The sequence below is a fragment of the Copidosoma floridanum genome, unplaced genomic scaffold (genome assembly GCF_036245765.1).
Source record: "Copidosoma floridanum isolate Cflo_tuat_1 unplaced genomic scaffold, Cflo_Japanese_pri ptg000014l, whole genome shotgun sequence".
Taxonomy (NCBI): Eukaryota; Metazoa; Arthropoda; class Insecta; order Hymenoptera; family Encyrtidae; genus Copidosoma; species Copidosoma floridanum.
This window is the reverse complement of record NW_028321891.1, coordinates 290,278-315,393: the sequence shown is the minus strand read 5'-3', so window position 1 is coordinate 315,393 and position 25,116 is coordinate 290,278. Positions and strand designations below refer to the sequence as shown.

The 25,116-nt window shown below is 40.1% G+C and overlaps 4 protein-coding genes across 4 annotated transcripts; 1 reads left to right on the top strand and 3 right to left on the bottom strand.

Moving 5' to 3' along the window:
* The first annotated feature begins 14 nt into the window (after positions 1 to 14).
* On the top strand, positions 15 to 2,179 carry CSN3 (COP9 signalosome subunit 3). Its single transcript, XM_014360216.2, has 4 exons — positions 15 to 207; positions 389 to 1,094; positions 1,176 to 1,446; positions 1,519 to 2,179. The coding sequence occupies exons 1-4, from the start codon at positions 153 to 155 to the stop codon at positions 1,813 to 1,815; spliced, it is 1,329 nt and encodes a 442-aa protein (XP_014215702.2). The 5' UTR covers positions 15 to 152; the 3' UTR covers positions 1,816 to 2,179.
* Nrk1 (nicotinamide riboside kinase) lies at positions 1,950 to 3,197 on the bottom strand. Its single transcript, XM_014360218.2, has one exon. It carries the CDS (start codon positions 3,008 to 3,010, stop codon positions 2,402 to 2,404), a length of 609 nt encoding a protein of 202 aa, XP_014215704.2. The 5' UTR covers positions 3,011 to 3,197; the 3' UTR covers positions 1,950 to 2,401.
* A 16-nt stretch (positions 3,198 to 3,213) lies between these two features.
* LOC149374730 (dolichol phosphate-mannose biosynthesis regulatory protein-like) lies at positions 3,214 to 3,463 on the bottom strand. The gene has a single exon (XM_089591938.1). The coding sequence runs from the start codon at positions 3,461 to 3,463 to the stop codon at positions 3,227 to 3,229; it is 237 nt and encodes a 78-aa protein (XP_089448064.1). The 3' UTR covers positions 3,214 to 3,226.
* Positions 3,464 to 3,501: 38 nt separating this feature from the next.
* Positions 3,502 to 4,437, bottom strand: LOC106644613 (uncharacterized). The gene is made up of 4 exons (XM_014360219.2): positions 4,220 to 4,437; positions 3,934 to 4,023; positions 3,713 to 3,861; positions 3,502 to 3,636 (listed from the first exon to the last, which is right to left on the bottom strand). Exons 1-4 carry the CDS (start codon positions 4,281 to 4,283, stop codon positions 3,502 to 3,504), a joined length of 438 nt encoding a protein of 145 aa, XP_014215705.2. The 5' UTR covers positions 4,284 to 4,437.
* Positions 4,438 to 25,116: the final 20,679 nt, after the last annotated feature.

The window sequence follows — 25,116 nt, the reverse complement described above, 5'->3', positions numbered from 1 at the left end:
CGCCGCCACTGGCCCACTGCCTAAACAGTGTTGTGTGTTGATGTGTCTCTGATTTCGGTGATTTGATATTTGTTTTTTACAAAATCTCCGGCTCTTGCGTGCTCCTGCATGGCTGTTTGGTGATGCGAGCGTGGTTGTTAATACTGTAAAATATGGCATCGGCACTGGAGCAATTTGTAAATAACGTCCGAGCACTTTCCGCCGACGGTAAGCTTTTCACCGAGCCCCTGTACCAAAACATAATATAACCTCTTCCTCTCAAACCCTCCGTGGTGAATATAAATCCACACTTTTGTACTTTTTTTTTTTTTTTTTTTCTTCAAACAATACCATTGACATCCAACTGCACACCTCATTTAGTTACTCGATTATTTTTCACTCTGACTAGGCAAGTTCCAAGAGCTCAATCAAGTTTTACCTAAATTCAGCGAGGCTCTAGTGAGGAACAATCAGCTTCTCGACAATGTCTTGGAGACTCTTGATCTGCAGCAGCACTCGATGGGTATTTTGGCCGTGCTGTGCGCAAAGCTGGCTAATGCCGCAAACACCAGTAATCTCAAGGTAGATGACATTAAGCCAGTGCTTGCTCAGATCAAAGAATTCATTGCCGGCTGCAATGGGGAACAAGTTAGATTCGCCACCGAACTTTATGCAGACTTGTGTCATCATCTCGCAGATATACTAGTTGAATTAAACATACCCATCAGAGGGATCGACTTGCTTTGCAAAGCCATCAGGAGAATCCAATTGTACGACAGCCAATTGACTTCCATACATGCTGACCTTTGCAAGCTCTGTCTGTTGGCAAAGTGTTTCAAGCCTGCCTTGGAATTCTTAAATACTGACATTACTGGTATTAGCATTGAAGACGATGCCAAGTATTTTTTGCTCTACTATTACTATGGAGGAATGATCTACACGGCTATGAAAAATTACGATAGTGCATTGTATTTTTATGAAGTCTGCGTGATGACACCTGCATCAGCTGTTAGCCACATTATGATAGAAGCTTACAAAAAGTACATACTCGTGTCATTAATTTTAAATGGAAAAGTTGTTTTGCTACCAAATTACACTAGTAATCTGATTAAAAGGTAATTTACTAATCTTTAATCTTTTTAATTTTAATATCTACTTGATTTTAACAGTTTTTATCTTAATAATTTACTGTTTAGACACATTAAAAGACTGAGTCAGCCATATCAGGAATTGGCAACAGAGTATGCTACCAATAATTGTGACGAAGTGCAAGGAGTCATTACAAAATTTGGGGATAACTTCTCAAGAGACAATAATATGGGACTGGTTAAACAAGTGCTTAATTCCTTGTACAAAAAAAATATTCAAAGACTTACAAATACCTTTTTAACGTTAAGTTTGTCCGATGTGGCTGCTAGAGTTAAATTACCTAGTCCAGCAGATGCTGAAAAATATATATTAAATATGGTACGTTTGAATCGTAGTAGTAAGCTTTTTTGTGTGAAAAAGTAAAGTATTAAACAATGGCATTTCTTGCAGATTGAAGATGGAGAAATCTTTGCCACGATAAATCAAAAAGATGGAATGGTAATATTCCATGATGATCCAGAAAAGTATGATTCACCGGAGATGCTGGCAAAGCTAGAAAATGAAATGGCTGAGTGTGCTGAACTTGGCAAAAAAGTTCTGGAAATGGAAGAAGAAGTAGTGATAACTCCACAGTACATTCGCAAGGCTTGTGGACAAGCCGATCAAGATGATCAGGTTGCTGGGACTCCTCCCACTAACGTATCTAATGCTCAAAGTCAACCAAAACATAATACTTACTCCATGTAAAACATACAAAATATTATCTAAATTCGAAAAATTGAATGACGAATGATACGATCAATGCGAGTGTTACAAGGAATTCAAATATAGCCAAATTTTTTTGGTTAACTTAGAGTTTTTAATTCTTGTTTTACTGTACATTCAATTTTTTTCATATTTAAATAAGGCTTAACAATACTAATATTATGAATAATAGATATCATTTTTAAGTATATTTCACAACTTGATACTTAAATGATTAAATGTAACAAAGTATTTTAGGAATGATTGTTTTGTACTTTATAATAAAAAGCTGAAAACAGTAAAATAAGAATGAGTCGGCTCTTGAATATTTTGTTAAATTAACGTAGTTTTGCAAATCTTCAAATTCAGTATGAAAAAAAAAAAAATTTGTTTTTAGTTTTTTTTTTCCCATAAAAAAATGTTTTATTGCAAAACAAACGTGAATATGCTAAGTGTTGCGAAAGATAATTTAAAAATAAAATGATTTTATTACGAATTCCCACGTGTGACTGATTATTTCAATTTTAAAATAGTAAAATGATCACACATGTTATTGTAGTCTGAAAAACACTTTTTAAACTTTATGCCATCACTTTTTATTTATAAAGTATTTATACAAAAGCGCATTAATGTCACTCATTATTTTATTGTACAATTCATCTATACTCTTGGATCCATCCAAAAGCTTAACAGAATTAATTAAGCTTGGACCAGAGAATATTTCCTCTTTGTGCTTTAAATATTCTGGCCAAACAACGGTATCAAAATATCCAGGAACGTCAGGTGGATTATAAACTCTATTGCTCCGTCTATCCCAACATATTTCTCGACTTAGATCTAAAAAATACCTGAGTTGACAGAGGTCAGCTATAGGTTTATAATTAAATAATAAAAATCCTTCCAGGATTAAGATTTTAGTCTCGCTGCTAGTTTTGTCTTCAAGAGTGTTATTCGATGACAGAGATGAAATAGTTTTCATGACATCGCTGTACATTTTCGACATGTCAAGGCTCGTTAAGATTTCCCAGTTTAAATGATTTAGCTCCGGTACAAGTGTATGCCTTGGATCGTCCACAGATAAAAAATAATTATCCTGACTTATCAAAACAGAGTCCTCCAAGGTCTCCTGAATTTTTTTAGCTAAAGTAGTTTTCCCACTACACGTCAACCCACTAATTCCAATGATTATCCACTTCATCTTGACAATTTTTATCAGTGACTATCTTGATTCACGTGACAGCATAACCAAATATTCTAATAAACTATGACTCTTTCCTCGTTGATAGAAGATTGTAGATACTTTTATCTTTACATTACATAATGTACTGTTCATATTTTTCACATCAAAGTCTGAGTGCGTCTGTATGAAAGGTAATATCTGGTTGCCTCACTCACATTTATAGTTACATTACTTTTATCTATTACCTAAATAAGGTTTGATGTGGTATGCAGCAAATAATACTAAACCACCAACAAAACAAAATCCACAAATAGCTGGAATCATCAGCGCTATATTATGAGAATAGAATAGTAATTTTATTCTTGTGTCATCTACGAACGGCAAGCCAATAATCCACACAGTGTAGTATAAAAAAATTACAGAAGCTGTGATTAGTATTGCTTTTCCTGTTTCTTGATCTGTATTAAACATTACTAGTTAACGTGAGATAAGAATGGAGTATCAATCGCTTACGAATCAAAATATTCTTCTTCAAACTTTTTAAAGTCCTCTTCATCAAAGGCAGTTCTATTTTCTTCTTCCTCTTTTAATTTCTCTTCTTTAGTTTTACTTTTGTAAGGTTTTTTCACAGCCCTGCTAAAAATCTGAAATTTAAATATATCTTTTATCTTCATCTTGTATTTTCTTATACTATAACACAAATCTTGAAATTAAACTTACTTTTTCTGTAGTTTCAGGATCAAGTTTATTACTGCCTAAAAGCAAAAGCCTTTGAACGTTATCTTCTGTCGGGTCAATTTTCGATTTCAATTGTTGTTTTACTTGATACACTGTTGTTTTACTAGTGCGTTTTAAAACGTCTGATGAGCCTAAAAGTAGTGTCAACGATGATTATTGTGATAAAAGTGAGATTTAATAACTAGTTACAAGAGTAAACAAACCTTTCTTTTTGTTTTTTGATAAAATTCTGTGATTGGCCGGGATTAAATCAATAACTCCTGAAGACTTGTTCTTCTTTTTCTTGGATGTACCTGAAAATTGTACAATTGTTCAAGTTCTTCAACATACAAGTTAACCTTTGAAACAATGTGTAATGCAAGGTTTAAAAAAAGTGACGTAAAAAGGTTGTGGGTATTGATTAATATAATCTTGGCAGTTAAAATATTTTACGAAAAGTTGGAATCAGTTGATACAATATTTTGAAGAATAACAATAAATGAGACACACCTTTGTTTATGTCTGTTTCATAACCGAGTAATTCCAAACTCTTACGAACTAAAGCGTTTGACATATCGCTGTGTCTATTCGCACCAAATCCACGTAATTACGTGGATATAAGGTTAGAAATTTTAAAGAAAAACGCTACTTTTTCAAATGAAGTATGTCCACGTGAAGTGAAGTTCGCACCCTTAGAGAATATATACATGGAGGAAGCATTGTTATATTGTATGTATGCTCCTACCGCGAGACGAGATGAGAGAGACAAAAGACAAATAGCAGTACAACCTTTCTCTCTCTTACACGCCTCTGATTGGTTGGCCCCCTTCCGTATATATAGGTATAGTCGTATGCACGAGTGGCGGTCGTGGGGGAACAGAGTAGATACTATAGATACTATACCTAAGTTCGCACCAGTGCTCTGAGCTCTCAGAAGCACGTGACTACAAAATAAACATACATATCTGTAAGCACACTTGGCTTATCTGTATAGGTATACGTGTCTCTAAGGAATCCTTAGATATCCTTAGTAAGGATACGTATCTAAGTATACGTGTCCCTTGGCTTATCTGTATCTGTAGGTATACGTGGCTATGAATGAGGATACGTACCTGTAAGGGCTGTAAGCTTACGTGCAAATTAAAGTGAATTGGATGTTTTTAGTTTTTACGTTCCTATACTTAAGTCACGTATGCGTAAGCTCGAGCATAGAGTTAATCGATGCTTTCAGATTTTACGTGCCTGTAAGCTGACGTGGCTGTAAGTAAGCAACTTATCTGTAACCTGACGTCTTTTGAAGATTACGTGTCCGTAAGCTTATGCGTGCCTATAAGAGAACATGTGTGTGTATGAAAGCACAATTTTTATTTTTACTTGTCTGATACATAAATAAATATGTATACATCTGTGGCGTCTCACATCTCTCGCGCTTCAGGCTCTACTCGCCAGGTGGCCAAGCCCCTAATAGTTCGCTCCCGTCAAGCGGCGAAATCCTGCACGATTTATATATAAGCGCGATCGAAATAGTCTAAGCATACACCTCTACTGTGTCTAAGGCAGGGAGCACGTCATCAGCCTTACTGATGAGTCCTGGCGTGCTCTCGGAACGAAACACCTTTTTCTCTCTTATAGACGACCTCCACGATCTCTATATATCTACGTATTATCACGTGTGCGAACTTCACTTCACTTCACGATACTTCATTTGAAATTCCTTTTCTTTAAAATTCCTAACCTTATATCCACGTAATTACGTGGATTTGGTGCGAATAGACACAGCGTTGACATATCGATCGTTTAAATCAATCAATAATCCTTATCATAAAAACGTATTGTTTAAAAAAATAAAAAAAAACTTTAGTCTTCAGGTTGTAGAGTTACATTAAAGCACACCCACAACTACAATTTACCAGCACGTGGATGCAAGTAAGTCGCGATGATGTGGAGGTGCATTATGACCATAGAGGTATAAGGTATATTATTATACCTCTATGATTATGACAATCATCGGCGACTAGTGACATCAAAGCAATTGTCAATTTGTTGGAGAAGCTACTATATGTGCTATATATATATATATGTACCCTGTGCATATACGTGCTGGCTCATTTATCAGAAGCTGAAATGTTTGATTTCCTCTTTATCAACTGTCAGTTAATCATCTATATCTGCGTATGTATGTATATATGATATATATTTTTACATATCCGCGGCGGTATATAGCCAGTACAACACACGATATACCTATATGCAATGATTGTAATGAAGTATATATTTCTTTGAGTTTGCTAAAAACAGATGACTCATGACACGTGATATTGCACATAAAAATGTGATAATTTTTGTAATGAGATCATTTTAAAAGATATATTAAAGGGCTACGCATAAACTGTACAGCAACGGAAATACTGTTTATTACAAATAATTGTAAAAATATCTTTCAAAAGTAAATAAAAATGTTTTTGCCACAGTTGAATAATAATAATAATAATAATTAAATTTAAAAAAAAACTACAAAAATGAAGGTATGCCTAAATATAACGGCATTTCCGCTTGTGTTTTTTTTTCCATCTCACGGGGGGGGGGGGCAATAAATTTTTTGGAAAACGTATTCAAAGAATAGACCAAAAGTACGTAATTATTGACGTAATCCCCTTTCCAAGGAGTCGAAATTGTACGGCATATGGCTTGCGTATAAATATCTATTATCGGTGCAGCAAATAAATGCGCTATATTGAATCAAGCACAGCCTACCACCGTATAATGCCAGCTCGAAGCCGGTCGATCGACTGCAGCACGGTCGGGCAGCTTAAATTAATAGGCTGTAAGATTAAGCTGCGCTCTGATGTGTACGGATCCACCTTCTATACTTAGTACCAATAATCATATGCATGCAGAAATTATGTGTACAGCACTGCATAAACAACCTTGCGTGCGTATCATAATTATTATGTACTCTGCGACGTGGGAGGAGACAAAATTGTAGCCACATTGGGGTTTTTCATCGTGTCGATGACATTTTTTCCAACATTAACCTTCTGACGAGCCCAAAACATAATTAATGTGCCCGCTGGATGCGACATGTGAGCACGCGGTTGAAAAGTTGAAAAATATGGGGAAAATTCGGGCGCGGGGCCACTGGGCCGCTTCATCATTTCCCTTGAAAAAAGCGCTTTAATCCGATACTTTTTCCCGCTCCTCGTGCGGTATCGGAGACGGCCAATCGACTGCACCCCCCCCTCTTCCGCAGTCGCGGGTCCCTCTGCAAGGCAATTTCCGCTCCTAAGTGCAAATAATGCACGCACCGCGGGTAAGTACACCTACGCGCTTTATTTGTCCTCTTTCGCGTCTCTTCGCGTGCGTCGGCTTTTTTTACCCGAAACTCTCATCTGCCAAGAGGAGAGCGTTTCGTTTGATATAAAGTTAATGCAAGCGGGAGCCACGCGACATTTGCATCACCCGTCCAATATAAAAGTTGGAAACGCCCGGTGCGCACCCACACCGCGTAAAGTTCATCGGTCTGTACATTCACCTGCAATTTCGCACGAGACCGACGAATTTTTGTACTTTTGATGGATACACGTGCATCGTTATACAACATACTTACGTATACTCCTCAACATGACTCAATAACAATGTAACGGGTGTGCGTATACGCGTTGCCGAGAATGGCCAATTCGAATTATTTATCCAAATTGTGCGGGTTATTGTGGACGATACTCGCGTCGTGTAGCCACAGGGCCCGGATTTATACGGTCGAGCCGGCTTCATGCGGCCTCATCTATTAGACCCGGGACAATAAATATCCGCGGCGAAAGTTGCCCGCACCGAATTAAATCCCGGTCCTTTGCGTTATAAATCCGCGCTTTGAGCAGAAACTGGAAATTGCCCGTGAAAACACGGGCTACATAAATTAAGGAGCCCTTTAAACATTTCTCGCTCATGCGACTTTATAATATGCATATTATACTCGTTACGAGGACCCACCAAATGTTCATCGCTGTGGGTGCTCTCTCTCTCTCTCTCTGCGTGTTTTGCCATTATTTCTTTGTTCGGGTTTTTTTTTCCCCCGCGTTCGAATCTTTGCAATCGATACAACTGCATGAGGAAAGAGGAGTAATTCGGTACAATGTATATACGCACGCATGCACAACAGTAAAAAAAAAAAAAAAGAGACGAGCACATATGCAGGTATAAATTTCGATAGCGCGATGGGCTTCCCCCGTTCGGGCCGCGGCGATAGCCCACATCATTTGTCAATTCCCACCGAGCCGTGCCTTTTTTACTTTTTTATCTCTTCCGTTCGAGCGCGACGAAATAAAATACTCGGCGTATTAACCGCTTTCCGGTCGAACGATTTGATTTATCCGTACGCGCGCCCCTGCCCCGAGTTTTTCCCATGTGCAAAATTCACTTAAAAACAACCGGGCAGCACCACCCCCAACAACAACAACGACGAATGATTAGTCTTGAAAAAGCCCCCAGCGTACTGTTGGGCATGTAGGTATGCGTGTATGTGTGTGTTACAAACAAAGGGGGCCGTGGTAAGTATGGCTAGGGGAGGGGGCTGTGGGAGGGAAAATTTTAGTCGAGCTTGTTTTTCGCGCCTCGGCAAAAAAAGTTTTTTCGCGCTCTGATGGAAAACGGCCCGAGGTGGCGAGCGAGCTACGAGAGAAATGGGGATGGTAGGGGGGGGAGGGGGTCGGCGGAAAGAAAAGAAAGGGGAGGAGAGCAATTTGGATGACAAAACGGGCGAGAGGGAGGCGGGGGGGGGGGCGTGGAAAAAGTTTATTAGTTTCCGGAAGAAGAGCTTGCAGGCGCGGGAGAGGAAGGTAGAGCTAGGCCAGCTCTTTTCTCTGGCGAGGCGAATACAAATGGCGCGGATAATGAAGAGGAGTGTTGCCGCTGCACTACTCCCACCGCGGACAGATGAGGGGGGGGGGGAGGGCGAGAAAAAGAGCGCGGCTATACGAACTGGACGTTAATTTACGAGCTCCGGTTGTTGAGAGACGCTGCGCGCATACGTATATGTATATATACATGTGTCCATCATCCACGATACCATACAACCATATACTTACTTGTCAAGTATACCCTATACACACATGTACCCTATACACTTGTGTGTACTTTTTTCTTTTTTTTCTCCCCTGATGCTTATACTGCGTATAAATACTTGCGCTTGTATTTTGGCGAGCGGACGAGCATTGGCCACGATTACGTCGAGATTAGGTATCGCTTTGCCGTGGCTCGATTGTCTCAACGATACGAGAGCGGTTTTTCTTTTTTACCCTTTTTCAAGGGTATACATAATATTATATACGCTTATGAGCAGCCGTGTACTTGTACTTACACAGTTGTGTACTTTAGTGCAAGATTTAATTCATTGCTCGTATATCACTCATAATCATGATACCTATACGGGTGCTCTTGGACCTATCATAGATTTCGTTGCCATATATTATCAACTTACTCTGCTATCTTTTATCCATACGTATAACACCTATGACAAATCGCGAGGAATTGATAATCGTTGTGTTTATAACAATTTAATAGTGTACATCAGCAATGGTACTGGTAATTTTTTTACATTGAAAAACCCCTGGTTATACGCGAAATTCGCTGCAGTACTTAAGATTCATTCAGACAGTATAAACATGGGAAAGAGGTGATAAAATGCAGACGGGATGGATGGTAAATAAAATTCGGTTTTGTAAAAATTCGAGCCGATGAATCAAAAGTAAGTAAGCATATGATGTAAGTAAATAAATAAAACTCAACTCAGCATTATTAGATTGAAACGAGAAAATCAGTCGTGTCAAAAGTGACTCTATAGACGAGTGTAAATTTTAACCACCCCCCAAATGGCTTTTGGACAGATTCAAGCTCTGCAGCTGGTATGTACGGCACCGCATGCCCCATTTTACACAAAGTTACGCAAATATATTTCCATTGGTGATCTACTGTTGCACTTGAACAATAAAAATTTACAAGCCAATTTTTTGCCCCTGTGCCAATAAAAAATAGCAGCAGAATAAAAAAAGTGCGATGACTATACTTACTTACTACTAACTCTCTTGTGCAGAGTCACGCATAAATAAGCTTATTATTCATGGCTACGGCAGCGACGGCAGACATAGGTATACATGTACTTGCCGTGACGGACAACAAATCGTACATGTGACTCGCAATTTATTTATATATTTATTCCCTATGCGGATATTTCCAGCATTACACGATTACATCCGTAAAGGTATACATAATCAGGGAAGCAAAGATAGACTGTGCACGGTAAATCATCAGTCATTCTTTTTTTTTTTTGCTCTGGACTCGCTGACGCGTCAGTTGGGCGATGTTGTCAATTCGGTCACACGATCCCTGAGATGCATCAGCCATTTTTTCAAATTGATTGTTCGTCGCTGCTGCAGGAATCCACCAACGCGCACGAAACCACATGTAAAGTTAAAAAAATATTTTCGAGTAAAAAAACAAAAACGCTCGTTGCAATTTATTACAACCTCGATGCCGGGAGTCGTTGGTGAATAAGGGTTCGCATCAAATATGATATTTAAAGTGTATGTATTGGTACCTACACATCAACATTCTGGCTATTAAATATATCGTTGACAATATGTGGGTATCGATTATATTGGGTATTCCAGCGATGCGCCGTGTCATCTGGAAGAAAGAACAGGCTCTTATCTGCTTGGGATATACACGTATAGAGTATAAGACAATCCGATTGTAATATTTTATGCGGCGCTTTAACGTAATACGTGTTTTATTCCCCGTTTCTTTCCAAGTGACGCGATACGTAAATAAATCACATCCTCGTTCGTACAATCAATAGTTGAATGAAATAAGGAATCATCGTGTATTTTATCTGTGACATTGTCGATGAGATTACAGTCTTCTAACTTAATAAGTGGTCGTTCGAGTCGAAGGTACATTCAGTGGAAAGGATTTTATTTTACTTAATCACTCTTGTACGATAGGTACTTCAGCTTGTGGTTCGCGATCCCTTACATTGCATCATGTAAATTCATATATATGTGCAGGAATCGGTATAGCTATAGGTACATTTCGTGCGGACCTCGGCATTAAAATTTTGTTTTTACCATCTCTCGGATGGCTCGGTGATGAAAATATTGCTTACCGTTAAAGAAAAACTTGTTATATCTTGTAATTATTGTAAGAAGTTTATTAACGTCGAGTCATGGGTAAATTATTAAATTAAAATCTCGCATGTTGTCGAGTTAAAGAAGCGCCTTATCTTTAAATTTTGACGGAAAAATTGTTAATATTTAATATTAAAATTGTAGTAAAAATACGTAACATCTGAAATTAATATTAAAGAACGTCTCATTTCAAAACCCGTAATAATTTATTTGTCTACTTCTCGAAGCAAAGTAATATTCAATATCGCTTGAGGAAGTTAGTAACTCTATTAATATTGTACAGTGAATAATTTCCAATTTATTTAATGCATAATTAATGCCTTACGAAATTTGCATGAGGTATAGGTATACTTGTGGGCTTGTCAAGGAGAACATGTAATAATATTTTATATGAGCTTCGAACTTTATCCAACCATCTGAGTATACAGTATAACAAAAATGGACAATACAATTTATAATAACATAATATTATGCAGTGCAGGCAGCAATGTTGAAGCTTCTCTCTCGAAAGAATAAAAGCTGACGCGTTCGTGGGTATATATATATATGTATGTATATGTATGTGTATAATATGTGTACGTATATAGGGCATTGCGCGTTGCACGAACACTGCGGAAAACTAATTTCCTGCAAAATCCAACTCTAAAACTACCGGGGCCCACACATGACTGATGCGACTCGGCGCTACAACAATTTTTCGCCCCTTTCGGGAATAAAAGAGCTAAGCCGCGAAAATGGAAATCGTCAAAAATGGCGAGGAGGAACGAAGTAGTTGTTGGCGCGCAAAAAAGTTTCGTGGAACCAGCCCCGAGCGCCATTATTATCCCCGCGACTGCAGGAGGGGGGGTGGGGAAAACAAAGGGCCAAAGCGTTGCGGAAAATTTGACGTTTCCGGTGCTTCGTGCAGCCGCGCGATTTCTCAGTGCGATAACGTAAGCTCGATGGAACGAGCTGGAGGAGGGGGAGTCGCGCACCTTTCATACTATACTGCACACGTATCCTTGTTAGCTGGGCGGCAGGCGGCCCACCAATTTTCATTTGTTTCGGCTCGCTTAATTAGTTGACAACACACGAAGCCCAAAAGGCCGAATAATGAAGGTTTGCTCTTTCAATCCGATGTTGGGTAGGTATTTCTACATATATACATACATACATATATATATATCATATTAGGTGACGGCGGTTCTGTATATAGATGCACGTATTCACCGCGAGATGCCATTGTTAATTCATTGGAGGAGGGGGCGGGTCAAAGACCTTCTAAACTCGTGTGCACCAAACTCTCGCAAAACGTTGTTATTATTAATGAAAAAGTATGCGAATGGCCACGTCGGGTATAGAAAGACGAGGAGGCATCGCGAGAAAAACCTGGAGATGCGTGTACTTATGCGTGCGAGTGACTGTACGGTGCAAACAATAGGCAATGTCAGAGCAATCGGCAAATGGACAAAGGGACGCGATGGACTTTTGGGTTAGCTAGATTATTGGAGGAGGAGGGGGAGGGTATGAAAAATGAAGGAAGAAAAGACAAAAAAAGAACGGATGGGACGGATGAAGGGGAATTAGAGAGAAAGGGATTCTCGGGTGTACGTATACATATACATATGTATAGTTATTCGAGCTCGTTATGCTCGCTCGAGAGAATTTGGCTGTATCCAGTAGCCGCGTGTTCGGTAGTCGCCGCTAATTGGCAATTTCCGAGGCTCCTTTATCGTAAATCGCGTTCGACGGGACTCGCGAGATGCACATACGTATACTACGTAAGTATAGAGGCATATCGAGGGCCGCGTTGTACGCGCGCAGGTATAGGGTTGCGTGTACGTAGGGTATATATAGATAGTTGTACGAATATAAGGGGGAGCCAAGATAGCCTCACGGGCAGGAGTAGGAAAACAGACGGGCAGCGAGCGCGGGAGCGCGTGATAAACCACGGCGGGGAAAAAGACGCGAGGACGAATAAATAGCGTCGCAAAAGCAGGAAGAGCGACTCGGCGCAGCCAAAGAGCGCGTCGCGCACAATAGGAATTCCTCCGCGTGCAAACTTTTTACCCCGGCCGTACACGGAGAGCGCGGGGAGGAGGAGGAGTCACGCCACCCCGGGACGGAGAATGCGTACATCTCCCCGCGCGTTCCCTATGAATTCGTAGATCAACCCGTAAATTATCCCGCGCTTCTATTTCATTCGTTCGTTCGTTCTCCTATATATATACTCGGTTCTACATGCGTGCCGGCTATAAATTTCAACGAGACTTACGTACGTACTACGTATACGTACAGCATATACATATATATATATATTTTTTTCATCTCCCCCCCCACCATTTTTCTCACTCTCTTTTTCCGTCCTCTATAGCTACTGCCACTCTGTCCCCTCAATCAGTCAATGAAGGGCTTAACCTTTTAACCACTTTTCACCTATAGTCTTGTTATCATATGACAATCTGTACCCATCGCTCTCAGCTTTGCTGGTTTCCTCTCTCGGTATCTCCTATACGACATCAACGGGAAATCCTGTTTTTCTTAAATTGAATATATATATATATATTTACTTGAAGAACGACTTGTTGCTATTGGTAGAGCTACAAATTAACACTTTTGCCGATACACTCAAAATACAACAATGTATGCACTGCATCAAAAAGTCCCCCAAAGACAAAAGGAATATGTACATAGATGGGTGAAGCATGTACCTTGGCTTATTTTCCATTGAAAAGTAAATTAAACGCTTTTGCGTACTTAGTTGAAGCAAGAAAATTATTGCAGTGCACGGGTTATTGTTTGCTTGTGTTTCTCGGTGTTTCTCAAGTGACAAGACTCACGTGAGTATCAAACAGCTGACGAATCAAGTCTCCAATCACGTATACGTCTCTGAGACTGTTAACTGTTTTGGTGGGAAAGCTTCGAAAAAAAGATGATATGTATATATATATAGTACCCATCGTGTACACATAGGTATATGTAAATGGATGGACACAGTAGGTTACCAGCATAAGTAATATACGCACATAAGACAAAAAAAAAAATTTGCATGGATGAACTTGTACGTGTGTTACCTGTATACTTACTTGCTTGCTTGCTTGTACGTAGTGAATGTAAGTACACTGGTGAAAAAAAAAAGAAAAAAAAAAAAAAAAAACCTATACAAGGGCACGAACGAACGAACGAACGACATTGTTGCGTTACACGTGAGCACGAGGATATTGGCACCTATGTATAGGTATTATTACAGCTACGGGTCCGTGGAAGTGGAAATAAAGGGGTATGCTCCTCCTCCAGCGCCCGTTGCACCTTCTTCTTCTTCTTCTTCCTCTCATTCGCGTCTTTGCCTCTGAGTTCGGGGCCGCCGCGCTTCTTTGCTCTCACGTGCGTGTCCGTGTGTGTGCATCTCCGGACTGCCCCAGCAGAAGGTGCAGCCTGCCCATCTATACCTCTGTGCCCCCTCCCCCACCCCATACCCCATTCTCCCCTTAGCCAGGATAGGTATACCTCTTCTTCTACACGCCTATATACCTATACCTCCGCTGTACTCTCTGATCAAGGCAGAGTCTCTCGATATACAAGTATACCTGGCTATATATCTATATATGTATATATATATGTATATATATATAATACATACATATATCCGCATGCACGCACAGCTCGCCGGCCCGTTTGCTCGTTCGTTTGTCCGTCCACCCGTCAGTTTCAACTTTACTTTGCGAGTGCATCTTCCGCGGCTTCGCTTCTCCCGCTTTTGGTTGCCGTCCCCCAAGTATAGCCACTGTTGTTGCGTCCCCTTAGAACTAGCTACGCCTTGTATCGATTGCATCCTGTCCTGTGCCCTAACTACATCGTTATCATCGTACCTGATGCGCACCCGCGTACATTAATTATATACCCATGTGTGTGTGTGTGTGTGTGTGTGTTACGTTCATTATTACGTGTGCAATGCTGCTGTTAATCGTCGGGTCACCTCTGCTGGCGCTTGCCGATTTTTACCTCCAGCATGTGTTTGATGCCTTTTTTTTTTTTTTTTTTTCCTTCAACAAAAATTAGGACTATACGTTTCAAATTTTTTTTCACGATGCGTCGTTCAATTTTATTACCAATGATTTTACTTTTGAATTCGGGGACATGATTTTGTTTTCTTTTTTTTTTTCTTTTTTTTTTTTTTTTTTCATACCAAAATCATTTTGCATGATTTTTCTCGGTATTTCTTTCATGAGCAATTATAATACTGTACTTACTAGACGAAATTCTAAAACGTATCATCTTTTTCTAAAGAAAAGACGGAAAATGGAGGAAAAATTTTTGGCAATAAGTACTTTGAGCAACGATGTAGGATGTAGGAGCACTTGGCGTCAAATACAATGAAACCAAAGTCTTGTACCAATTGTAACTACGAGTAAACAATACGAAGGATAACCCTCGGGGACGTGTACCTAAGCATTACACAAATACACGCGGAATATTGATAATTAAAGCGAGAACGCTACAATATTATATACATATACATATACAGTATTGTATGATTACATGAGGACTAGACAGCTCGAGTACGCTTAATATGAGCATCAGGTAGACGAGTGTGCGCACCGAGGAGAGTGACAACGACAAAGCTGACTGTCTCGAGAAAGAGAGTTATGACAGGACTAATATAATGCTCGTGCATCACCCCGGAGCACAAGTGCCTGGTCATTGAAGAAGAAAAAAATCTCAAAGTGGTACGCGAGCGGTGGACGACGAGCAACAAAAAGAGCATATATCGACCTGCAGGCCATCAGCTGACTTTGAAGTGCGCGGTGCACACGTGAGTATAGATACAGATGTATTTTATACATATATATATATATATATATATACCTACGTATAATTATAATAATAAACCGTCACAATGTTATGGCAGCGCCAGATTACAATATAATTATATATACGCGCGTATCCGTCGCTCGCGTGGGGATTACATTCGGTATTAATTGAGAGCAGCGATGCAGATTGCACAGCCTCGAAGAGGAAATTAATTACTCGTCGATTTGCTCTCGATGGGTAATGGAAGGACAGAGGGAATAGACCCAAAGCTCGGCAAACATTATCCGTATTGCGTGACTTTCGAAGGGATGAAAACGGCATCACCCGCGGGGAAAATCGCTGCAACCAAGGCGCCACACTACACCAGACCTACATATAGTACATTATAATAACTATACGCGGTCGCGCGTTGCTTGAGTGTATAGGTACACCTATATGTATAAGATTGCTATTGGCTTTCGACCCCTTTTGCCTCTCCGATGCTTACCTATGTATGCATGTTTAATGTTTACATACTCGACAATTTCACGGCTGTGGATGGCATACAGTTGAGCGGTAGTTATTTACCTTACATGTATAACTATACGCACACTTACCTACATGTGTAAGTATAATATTTTATAGGAGTAGTTCGACACATTGTCGATGCCAATGCCAAAGACTGCGGGTGTACAACATCCACGTACCTATATATATATATACTTTGAGTGATTCTCGTTGCTCGTCACATCGTCACGTGTCCTAAGTATGCCACATCTGCAGTACCTATCAAGTGCGACACACCACCCTTTTTTTTTCTCTCCATGAACGTATGGAAATGCAATTGCATATTCAATTTTTCTTTGATTTTCCTGAGATACAAACCAATGACTTTGAAAGTCGTTGCTGCGAGAGCTTCCCAAAATTCAACATTAACCACAGTGTAAACTTTTCTGCAGAGTTTTTATACATTCAAAGGGAATTAAAGGAACAACGTCGATACATTATGTACTTAGGTATATGTATGTGTGGCGCTGATGGCGCAGTAGTAAACCTGTACCGGCTAACCGACTGACTGACTGCGGCCGATTTGCATGCGTCGATTGTGTGTTTAACGATTTCATCGGGACCGTTTAATTCGAAAATTATACGTTTAATCGGCCAGCGCTATCACCAATACCCGCACCATGTGTTATACGTTGCGAGCTGCTTATTTTTACCCCCTCGCTCCCTCCCCCGTTTTACAACTATCTTTCTCTTTCTGTTCGTCCGAGTAAATATTCATTAGAGCGCTCGGCTCGATTTGCATATCACAATCAGCCCCGTAATATCGTAGCTCCGGCTCTGCCCTCCCACCCCCTCCTCTGCTTATGGCCGGCCAAAGCTCCCGTATTGGGCGGCCCATTTGTTGCCATGGAACAGGAAAAAAACATGTGTTGCATATTATAGATATGTATATAGATTAATACTACATCATAATATAATTATACTCACGCACACGACATTATAATATATATATTATAGAGATGACCCCGAGTGCACACTCGTTGTTGGCATATTATACAGTTACAGGTACCCGCACTCATGCGGGTATAAAGAGTCTATACGCAATATACTTGTACGTGCGTATATTGTGCTGAGGTTTGATCGAGTGCTCCGAGCGTGCGCGAGATCGATTAAAAATGGCAAAATCGTGAATAATTTTCCGCAATAATTTGGGCTTCCTCTCGCGACTGCACGAACGCACCATCGTACCCCGTATATACCTACACGTCACGAGGTTACAATGTTCCTCTCGTATATAACATTTGTCGAGTTTCGTGCTATCGTCGCGAGTACAGCTATATTTATATATATATTTACCTACGTAGAGCCGAGATAACGATCACTTGAAAAGAGTATAGCACTGACAAATCCATCCTTTGGTCCAAAGTATCGAGCGAGTGCCTTATTTTGTCTGGTAAGATAGACAGCGCCAGCCCCGAGGGTAGAAGAAGGAGGAGGGAAATCGTTTCTTTTCCGTTCCGCGCGTTTCCCACGAGCCTACTTCTCACTTCCCCTTCCCTCAAATTTCCGGGGCACAGGTGTATTATATAATGTACGGAGAGCCGTCGATTGATCGACCAGAGACGCGGAAAAGAACACGGCCCTCGGAGCATACAAGGTAATAAGAGGCGATTCGCAGTCAATTAGCTGCCGATGCAAATGCGGGAGGGGGGGAACACCTCCGTCGCCGTAGTCGTCCAATTAATTATCGCATCCTGTGCTTCCACGGCTGACATACACCTGCTCCACTCCGCGTGAGAAATTATTTTTCCGGCGTAATTGCGCCCAAGAGCAATCACTTTGCGCCGCGTCTCGTGGTTTTTCTTCCTCCCTCGCTTTTGCTCGTTTTCGGTTTTGAGCGTGTTTTTTCGTTTCATTTTTTTCCCTTTTTTTTTTTCATCACTATACGCTGAACGGACGCTAGAGAGTCGAGAAAAAGCCTGACGGCGCGATTAAGCGCGACATTGCGATTTTTCGTTGCGGCTGACAAAAAGCCTGCAAATTTTTGTTCCGCGTAGGTGGCTTTTTTCAGCCATTCCTTTACTGCGTCCCATCGATAGAGCGACTCGTGTTTCCAGCAAGCCTTTCCATTCAATTAAGTAGTCCTTTTTGCTTTCTTAAAAAAAAAAAAAAAAAAAAAAAACTTTTATTCGTACTTTTCCATCCTTGTGGCATTGTCTACGCTCTTTTGAAAACTTTACAGGTCACGCGTGAACGATAATCAACAACCTATATACTCGTGACAATTATAAAAGTGATGAGTTTTCATCGAACGGCTCAGTTGGCCAATTATTATGGTGTGGTATAAAAAATTTGGAGCCAATATTCAAAGATGGTATTTATTTAAAAAGGGGTAAAACTAAATCCCCATTTTCGTGTGAAAAGCTACCAAAGAGTCAATTGCTAGCGGTACGAGGGCATTGGATTTACTCAATTGAAAAAAATTCTAAACATTTTTAGTGCTCATTCGGCTGAACTTGATGGATGCGCGAAGCGCAAGTTATTCGGCATAGATGCATGCATAATACAAAAAACTCGTAGAGTGGGTTGTCAAGAAGGAATGTATAACGGACGAGAGCCCGTTTGACTTCGGTAACGAGCAACGTAAAAAATCGACCGATGGCAGTACAGGTATACGTAAAAATAAAAATACAGGATTAAAAGTGTGAGGGTGGGGTGAAGGTATACATACATATACATGCACTGATGTGGATTAGAAAAAAAGAGTTTGATGTGACAGGCCGAAAGGGTAAATCCCGTAAATCCAGCTGTAGAGTCGCGTGCAAGCATCCGTCCTTGCTGAATGCGTATTTAGTATCTACCGTTTATAGCTGGTATATTATATCCGTGTACACAAGTAGGTGTATTATGTTCCATTGAATCGGCGATAAACGTCAGCTTTGATCTCGATGCCCCTATACATACATGCATTATATGTAGCACAGACGAGCCTTTTGAAATTTCGACCAACAGCCGATGGGATTGGAATTTTGATGCACTCGATCTAACACGTCGGGGCTTGGCCGAGCGAGAGTGTAACCGATAACGATACAATGTAGGTATGTATGGCAAGGAGCGAGCTCTGTTATATGATTGTTGTAACAATACAAGTAGCAAAATAATTATATCATCGATAATGATGATTGTATAGGTATCATCATGTTTGTTCTAATTAACGGAAACGCTAGTATAGCTACACCTGTACATAATATATTTATAACATTATTGCGCTGGCCAAGGACGTGATGGGGGTAGGTATATACTTTGTAAGCCAGGCCGGTATCATCAGTAGCGCCGTGTTTGTGTGCCCCCGATGCCACGCGCTCCCGTCTTTACTTATCTTGGCCGGGTATAGCCCAGCCAGCGAGGCGCGGCTTCGTACCATATGCACCACATGTGCATATATACGTGTAAGCTCAGAGAGAGAGAGCTACGTCTGCTGCAGGGTGGTGGCGACCGGTGCTGTTGTGCAACGCGTGTTCGGATTCGCGATAATATGCTAATTAGCGTATCGCGCGATGTATGTGCTGCGTGGCGCTCGACCCCTCTCATGATCTACTTGGCTCTCTGACGGCCTATCGCGCCCCAAACAATTTAGATAAGCGGCTCATCCGCGCTCTCTGGCGTACCTTGTTGTTGTTGTTATTGTTTCAAATCTTGTCTTCCGCCTACCTTTTTCCTACGTACCTGCCTCATCATCTCTCGGATTTTTATTTCGACCCCTTCTATCACTTGTCATCTTCCTACACTTATCCATCATCATTATTATTATTATTATTATTGTTACCTACACTTTTACTATATGCTTATACTGTACTTATACACTGGGATCAGTTTCAGCTAACGATGAGCGAACCCCTCCTCGATGAACTTTGTCGGACATTATACATACATATATATATACATATATTAATAATATAATATATGTATACTCATCATCAGTTCACGTATACGCTTCGTGTTAAATGAAACTCGTGTGAAAGACCCGCGACAGTGTTTACACTTGCCTATGTCATTTCCTAAAGTATATTTTATCATGTACTTAAACACCATTACCTCGCGGTTAAATAATTCAATCGATATGCAACACTGCCGGAAACAGTGGGTGTACGGTCCACGGCTTGCATTACGATGTACGGATAAAGTATTTGAAAAATAATTGACAGTTCAAGGATTAAATTTATATACAATATACAAACGCAGCTAAACGCGTTTTTTTTGTTAATCCCTGTCTCTTTTTTCCCTGTACGCCGTCTTCGGAGAAGTTGTAAGTGCAACTGACCGAGCTTAAGCTTACGCGCGTCGGAGTACAGGCTTGTGGTGCCCAATGATGAGCTTTGCATGCTTCTCGGAATATATTAATGCAAACACGTTTATGCGTACAATAAAACACATCGTGCGTTGGTGTATTGGACCTGTACACGATTTTTCCTTGGTAGGGAGGTACATGGACTCTATACATCTGCAGGGGACGAGATTTAATCGATTTTGTTGTACCTACATTTTTTGAGCCTTTAACGACCACGTGTTTATACTTTACGGAAATACAAGCAGGAAAATTCATTTCAAGATATCGATATCAAAAGTGCAGCAATTGCATCTTTATACTTTCTGTCTGCTTATTTTTGCTTTCCAATAGTAGCACGTATCGATCGAAAATACAGTAGTACTAGAAGCATGTTTTTTTTTTTTTTTTTTTTTTTTTTCCTACATCGCAGACCAAATTTCATGGCTTGTGTTAAATGGTAATACGTGTATATTGGTTTTATATGTGCATAGAAATTTACAGTAAGGATCAAGTTTTATCGACCGAATTGATGATTTTTTTCACTATATTAATTTGTTTTCTTTTCTTTATTGCGGTTTCTTTTCAGCACATAAGCAATAATGAATTGTTATTCCTTTAATTTACACACAACGGATTTTACAATTTTTAATAAAACTTTTGTACTAACCATATGTATGATTTTATTCTACACTGTATATTAAAATACAAACGTATACTTATTTGATGACAAAAAATTAGAAAATATCACGTATAATCTATACATGTATAACCAACACTAAAGTAGATAATCGTAAACAGTATGTTGTTCAAAAATTTAAGCCGCGAGATACAGCGTTGCGTTTGTATAAGCCTTTAAAATTATCCGTACAATCAAGGAAAAACCCGTTGTCCGGCGAGAGAATTCGCCAGATGAAAATCGTGATCGAGGGAAATAGAGAGGGAGAGAGAGAGCCCGTAATTAAATTTATGATTGTAATTTTCTACGTAATCATCTGATACTTGTTGACTCATTGGTGCGTATACCTATTCCCTCATGGTCCAAATTCAATGGCCGTAGTGTACGTAATATTATACAGTTTTTTTTTATTACTAATTGAACTCAATGGAACATTTCTTTACGACCTGCAAATCCTGCGAGCCGTGTTTCTGCATAGCAATGACGAATCGTGCTTATATTCGTAGCAAAGTACTTAGTGATACGCACATTGATTCAATTCAATTGTTGATGAATTAGGAAAAGTTGAAATTTCCTCTGGCCAATAAAAGATTACGGAGTAAAGGAGAGATTTTTTTTGTTAATACAGAGATAAGCGTCTGAACTTGGGATATTCTATAAAATTGAAGCTTCACACGCTTAAGAGTTGAAAAGCCAAGTGTAATCGGATTAAAAATATGAGCTTTACACGATATTATCCTTTTATCATTATCGAACGCATAGCCAATCAATGTTTTTTTTTTTATTAACCACATATTACGGGCTACCTGTACTAAAACTGCAATTTTTTGGAGTCCTTGAGGAATTGCCTACACATGTATGGTATTGATAACTGAGAAATTACACTGGCAAAAAATTCCTTGAGGTATAACGTTGTTAAAAATGATGATTCGAGTCTACACCGTGTCACGAGAGAAACAAAAAAACATAAGATTTTTTGGCCAATGACAAAAGTCTCACGGCGCCTTACACAAAAGCATCAAAGACGATGGATCAACGAATCGTTGAAATTGTTTTGCCGAAAGCAAGTTACGATTACATAATATGTATATTTTATTTGTACGAGTACCCATATAATATACACTTAATATCCTGCAAGTGAGAGCATGGGAGATGAAAAAACGTTGAGAGAAATGGATGGTGACGAGCGAACACGAGCATGCAAGTGAGCGAGTCGATACTCGATCGGAACACCCTGTTTACTTCAAGTATAAGGTATATGTATACACACGAGCAAGCATCCACAGCCCCCCTGCTCATGCTAAAACTGTTTTACAATACAATGGGGCGAATCTCTCCCCACCCCTACGTACGCTGCTCGTGGTTCATTTTTTTGTCCCTCTTTCTCTCTCAATCTTCCTATACCTGCGCCACGCTTTGCATTTCGCGAAGCGTACAGCACGAGGATCAACGACGACAACTAAAACGATAAGTAAGAGGAGGAGAGGGGGAGGACGGCACATCTTTTCTCGTTTGCCCCCCCTGCTTTTCCATTTTTCCTTCCCTTTTTTTTCACGATTTACTGCGTTGGCCCGGCGTAATAGCTCCATTAGCTAGGCGGCACGGCGTCGCGTCGTTCGGATTTTCCAGTCCGGGCGTTGAGTTTCCGGCTGTACAAGAGGACACCCCAAAAGCATTTACATATTTTTAATACTCGCTGACTCTTTGAATCTAAATAATTAATTTTACACGAGCGCATTCATATACTCATATACATCAATTCAAATTACAATATACGTACATTCAATAATAGTCTCGTTAGTAATACATTGTACGACAAGTATCTTGATGCGTACAACAGTTTTACTTGCAGGGCCTAATGATCGTGGTGGTCAACGTGACGGTATAAAAAAGTACAAAACACACAGACAATGGGGATAAGAAAATTTGTGATGCCATCGAGTTTTAATTAATAAATACTTCTATTGTGATAAACTTGCTGTTCTTTGGAATATATCGAGAATATATCGCGTGCTTATATTATATTATATTATGTTGTCTTATATAGTAAGTAACCACGCGTATAAATAATGTCACGTCAATGTTGATGCAGCCTTTGGGTGTGTGCGGGATGCACATCTGCCCGAGTACTCCAAGGTATTGCATTGTATCTATTATCATCATCATCATCTCGAGCGTCATCGTCAAATTTGCGAAATGTGAAATTTTGCGCTTTGTCCGACATTTCCTCTTTCTGCGAAATGCGCGACTGTCAGACTGCATACCTGGATAATTATAGAGGCAGCACGTATGCATTAAAAAATATGGGCAGGGGAGGGGAAAAAAAAAAAAAAAAAAAAAAACAAAGTGTCACGTACGGGAGCTGACAAAAGTTGCTCTACTTTTGCATCTGGAAAAATGTTTTAAAGAGCGCTTTTTGCGCGCCCTCGCATGAAAATTCGCCGGGGCCTGCCGCTCATTAAAAGCAGAGCGCAATTAGCAGCGCCTCGCTCGTTTGACGATTAGGCATATACACCTGCTGCACATGCACGCCACGGGCTTTGACGACAAACAAGTGTAGCGCAACCTACTAGCATCCCCCCCCCTCCCTCCGCCCTTATACCCTATACTTGCTATACGCGAACATTTACCGAAACAGCATTTTCATTCTTGATGCCGTCGCGCAAGTGACAATTCACGGCAACAGCAAATACCTACGTATACGTATCCTACGGGTGCTCTCGTTTGTCGCGTCACAAAGTCGGAGATGAGAGAGAAAAAAAAGGAGGAGGGGGGCGGGGGCCAGGGATGAGGAACAAAGGGTCGGACGGGCATGCATATAATATATACTCACATAGGTATTGTTGTTATTATGATGATGATTATTATTTTTATTATTGTTATCTTGTCCCTCGCTCTCGGGCTGCGATGATATGAAAACCATCGGGCACGTGATACTTTTCATTTTCCTTTTTCCGCGAGCTTTTATTTGCCCGGGCCAAGCTTTGAATGAAAAAAAAAAAAAAAAAAAAAAAACAACGTTCGCACACGTGATGCATGTGCAACAATGCAAGGAGGAGCGGAGCAGTCCCTCCGTACCTGTGCAGTAGATACAACGTAACACGATACAATAAAAATACTTGTAGCAGGTATAGAGTTCCACTTTAATCATCATCGGTGTTTTATTAAGTTGAATACTTACAAATTCGACGTAAGCGTAAGTAAAAGGTAGTCGCATCGCGCATGCCGTACACGTTGAAACATCCACGGCCTTTGTACACCTCGATCCATGCACGCCCGCGGGTCTGATGCAGCCAACTTTTATATCGCTGTTTTCATTTATTTTTCTTTCTTTCATCGCGGTAAAAGCTCTCGCTGCTAATTTTCATTTCGCCCGTAGGCTTTCGTTTACTTTCGCCCCCTGCATTATTATAGTTGTTTTTCAACAACATTAGCTGTAATACCTGCCTGTAAGAACTTTATCCAAGAGTGGGAGAGTAGGTACCGACGGGGGGAAAAAAAATATGCAGGATAACACGATCATGGAAAAGATGCTGATGGGCTTGCTTTTTCTCAACAAACCTCATATATTATATACATGTAAGCTTCGTATATACAGGTACGTTGGTACAACAACAACAACAACAACCGTGAATAAGGTAATGAAAAACAACAGAACATTTCGTAGACTTAGTCGCCGGGTCGTGACAAAATCGTGGCCAGCTTTGCATCAGCTTTTCTCTGAAATATCCGAGATGAATCCCTATATAAATATTATGATGTACAAATACACACGGTATGTACTTGCCAATGCCCCTGAACAAAACGCTTACCGGTGTTATCTTGGTATTATCTCGTAGGTATTCGTGAGCGTAATCATTATCATCATCGTCGTTGTAACTCGAAAGATAAAAATTACGTGGGTTATTATACAGCGAATAGCATCGATCCATGGTCAACTTGTTCTCGG

What these genes read in the sequence shown, in the direction of transcription:
- CSN3 (XM_014360216.2), top strand. Translation starts at nt 153, where the DNA reads ATGGCATCGGCACTGGAGCAATTTGTAAATAACGTCCGAGCACTTTCC. An exon ending in CCGAGCACTTTCCGCCGACG is followed by an intron (nt 208 to 388) that starts GTAAGCTTTTCA and finishes CACTCTGACTAG; the next exon opens with GCAAGTTCCAAGAGCTCAAT. An exon ending in ACTAGTAATCTGATTAAAAG is followed by an intron (nt 1,095 to 1,175) that starts GTAATTTACTAA and finishes TTTACTGTTTAG; the next exon opens with ACACATTAAAAGACTGAGTC.
- Nrk1 (XM_014360218.2), bottom strand. Translation starts at nt 3,010, where the DNA reads ATGAAGTGGATAATCATTGGAATTAGTGGGTTGACGTGTAGTGGGAAA.
- LOC149374730 (XM_089591938.1), bottom strand. Translation starts at nt 3,463, where the DNA reads ATGTTTAATACAGATCAAGAAACAGGAAAAGCAATACTAATCACAGCT.
- LOC106644613 (XM_014360219.2), bottom strand. Translation starts at nt 4,283, where the DNA reads ATGTCAAACGCTTTAGTTCGTAAGAGTTTGGAATTACTCGGTTATGAA. An exon ending in TGAAACAGACATAAACAAAG is followed by an intron (nt 4,024 to 4,219) that starts GTGTGTCTCATT and finishes TACAATTTTCAG; the next exon opens with GTACATCCAAGAAAAAGAAG. An exon ending in ATCAAAAAACAAAAAGAAAG is followed by an intron (nt 3,862 to 3,933) that starts GTTTGTTTACTC and finishes CACTACTTTTAG; the next exon opens with GCTCATCAGACGTTTTAAAA.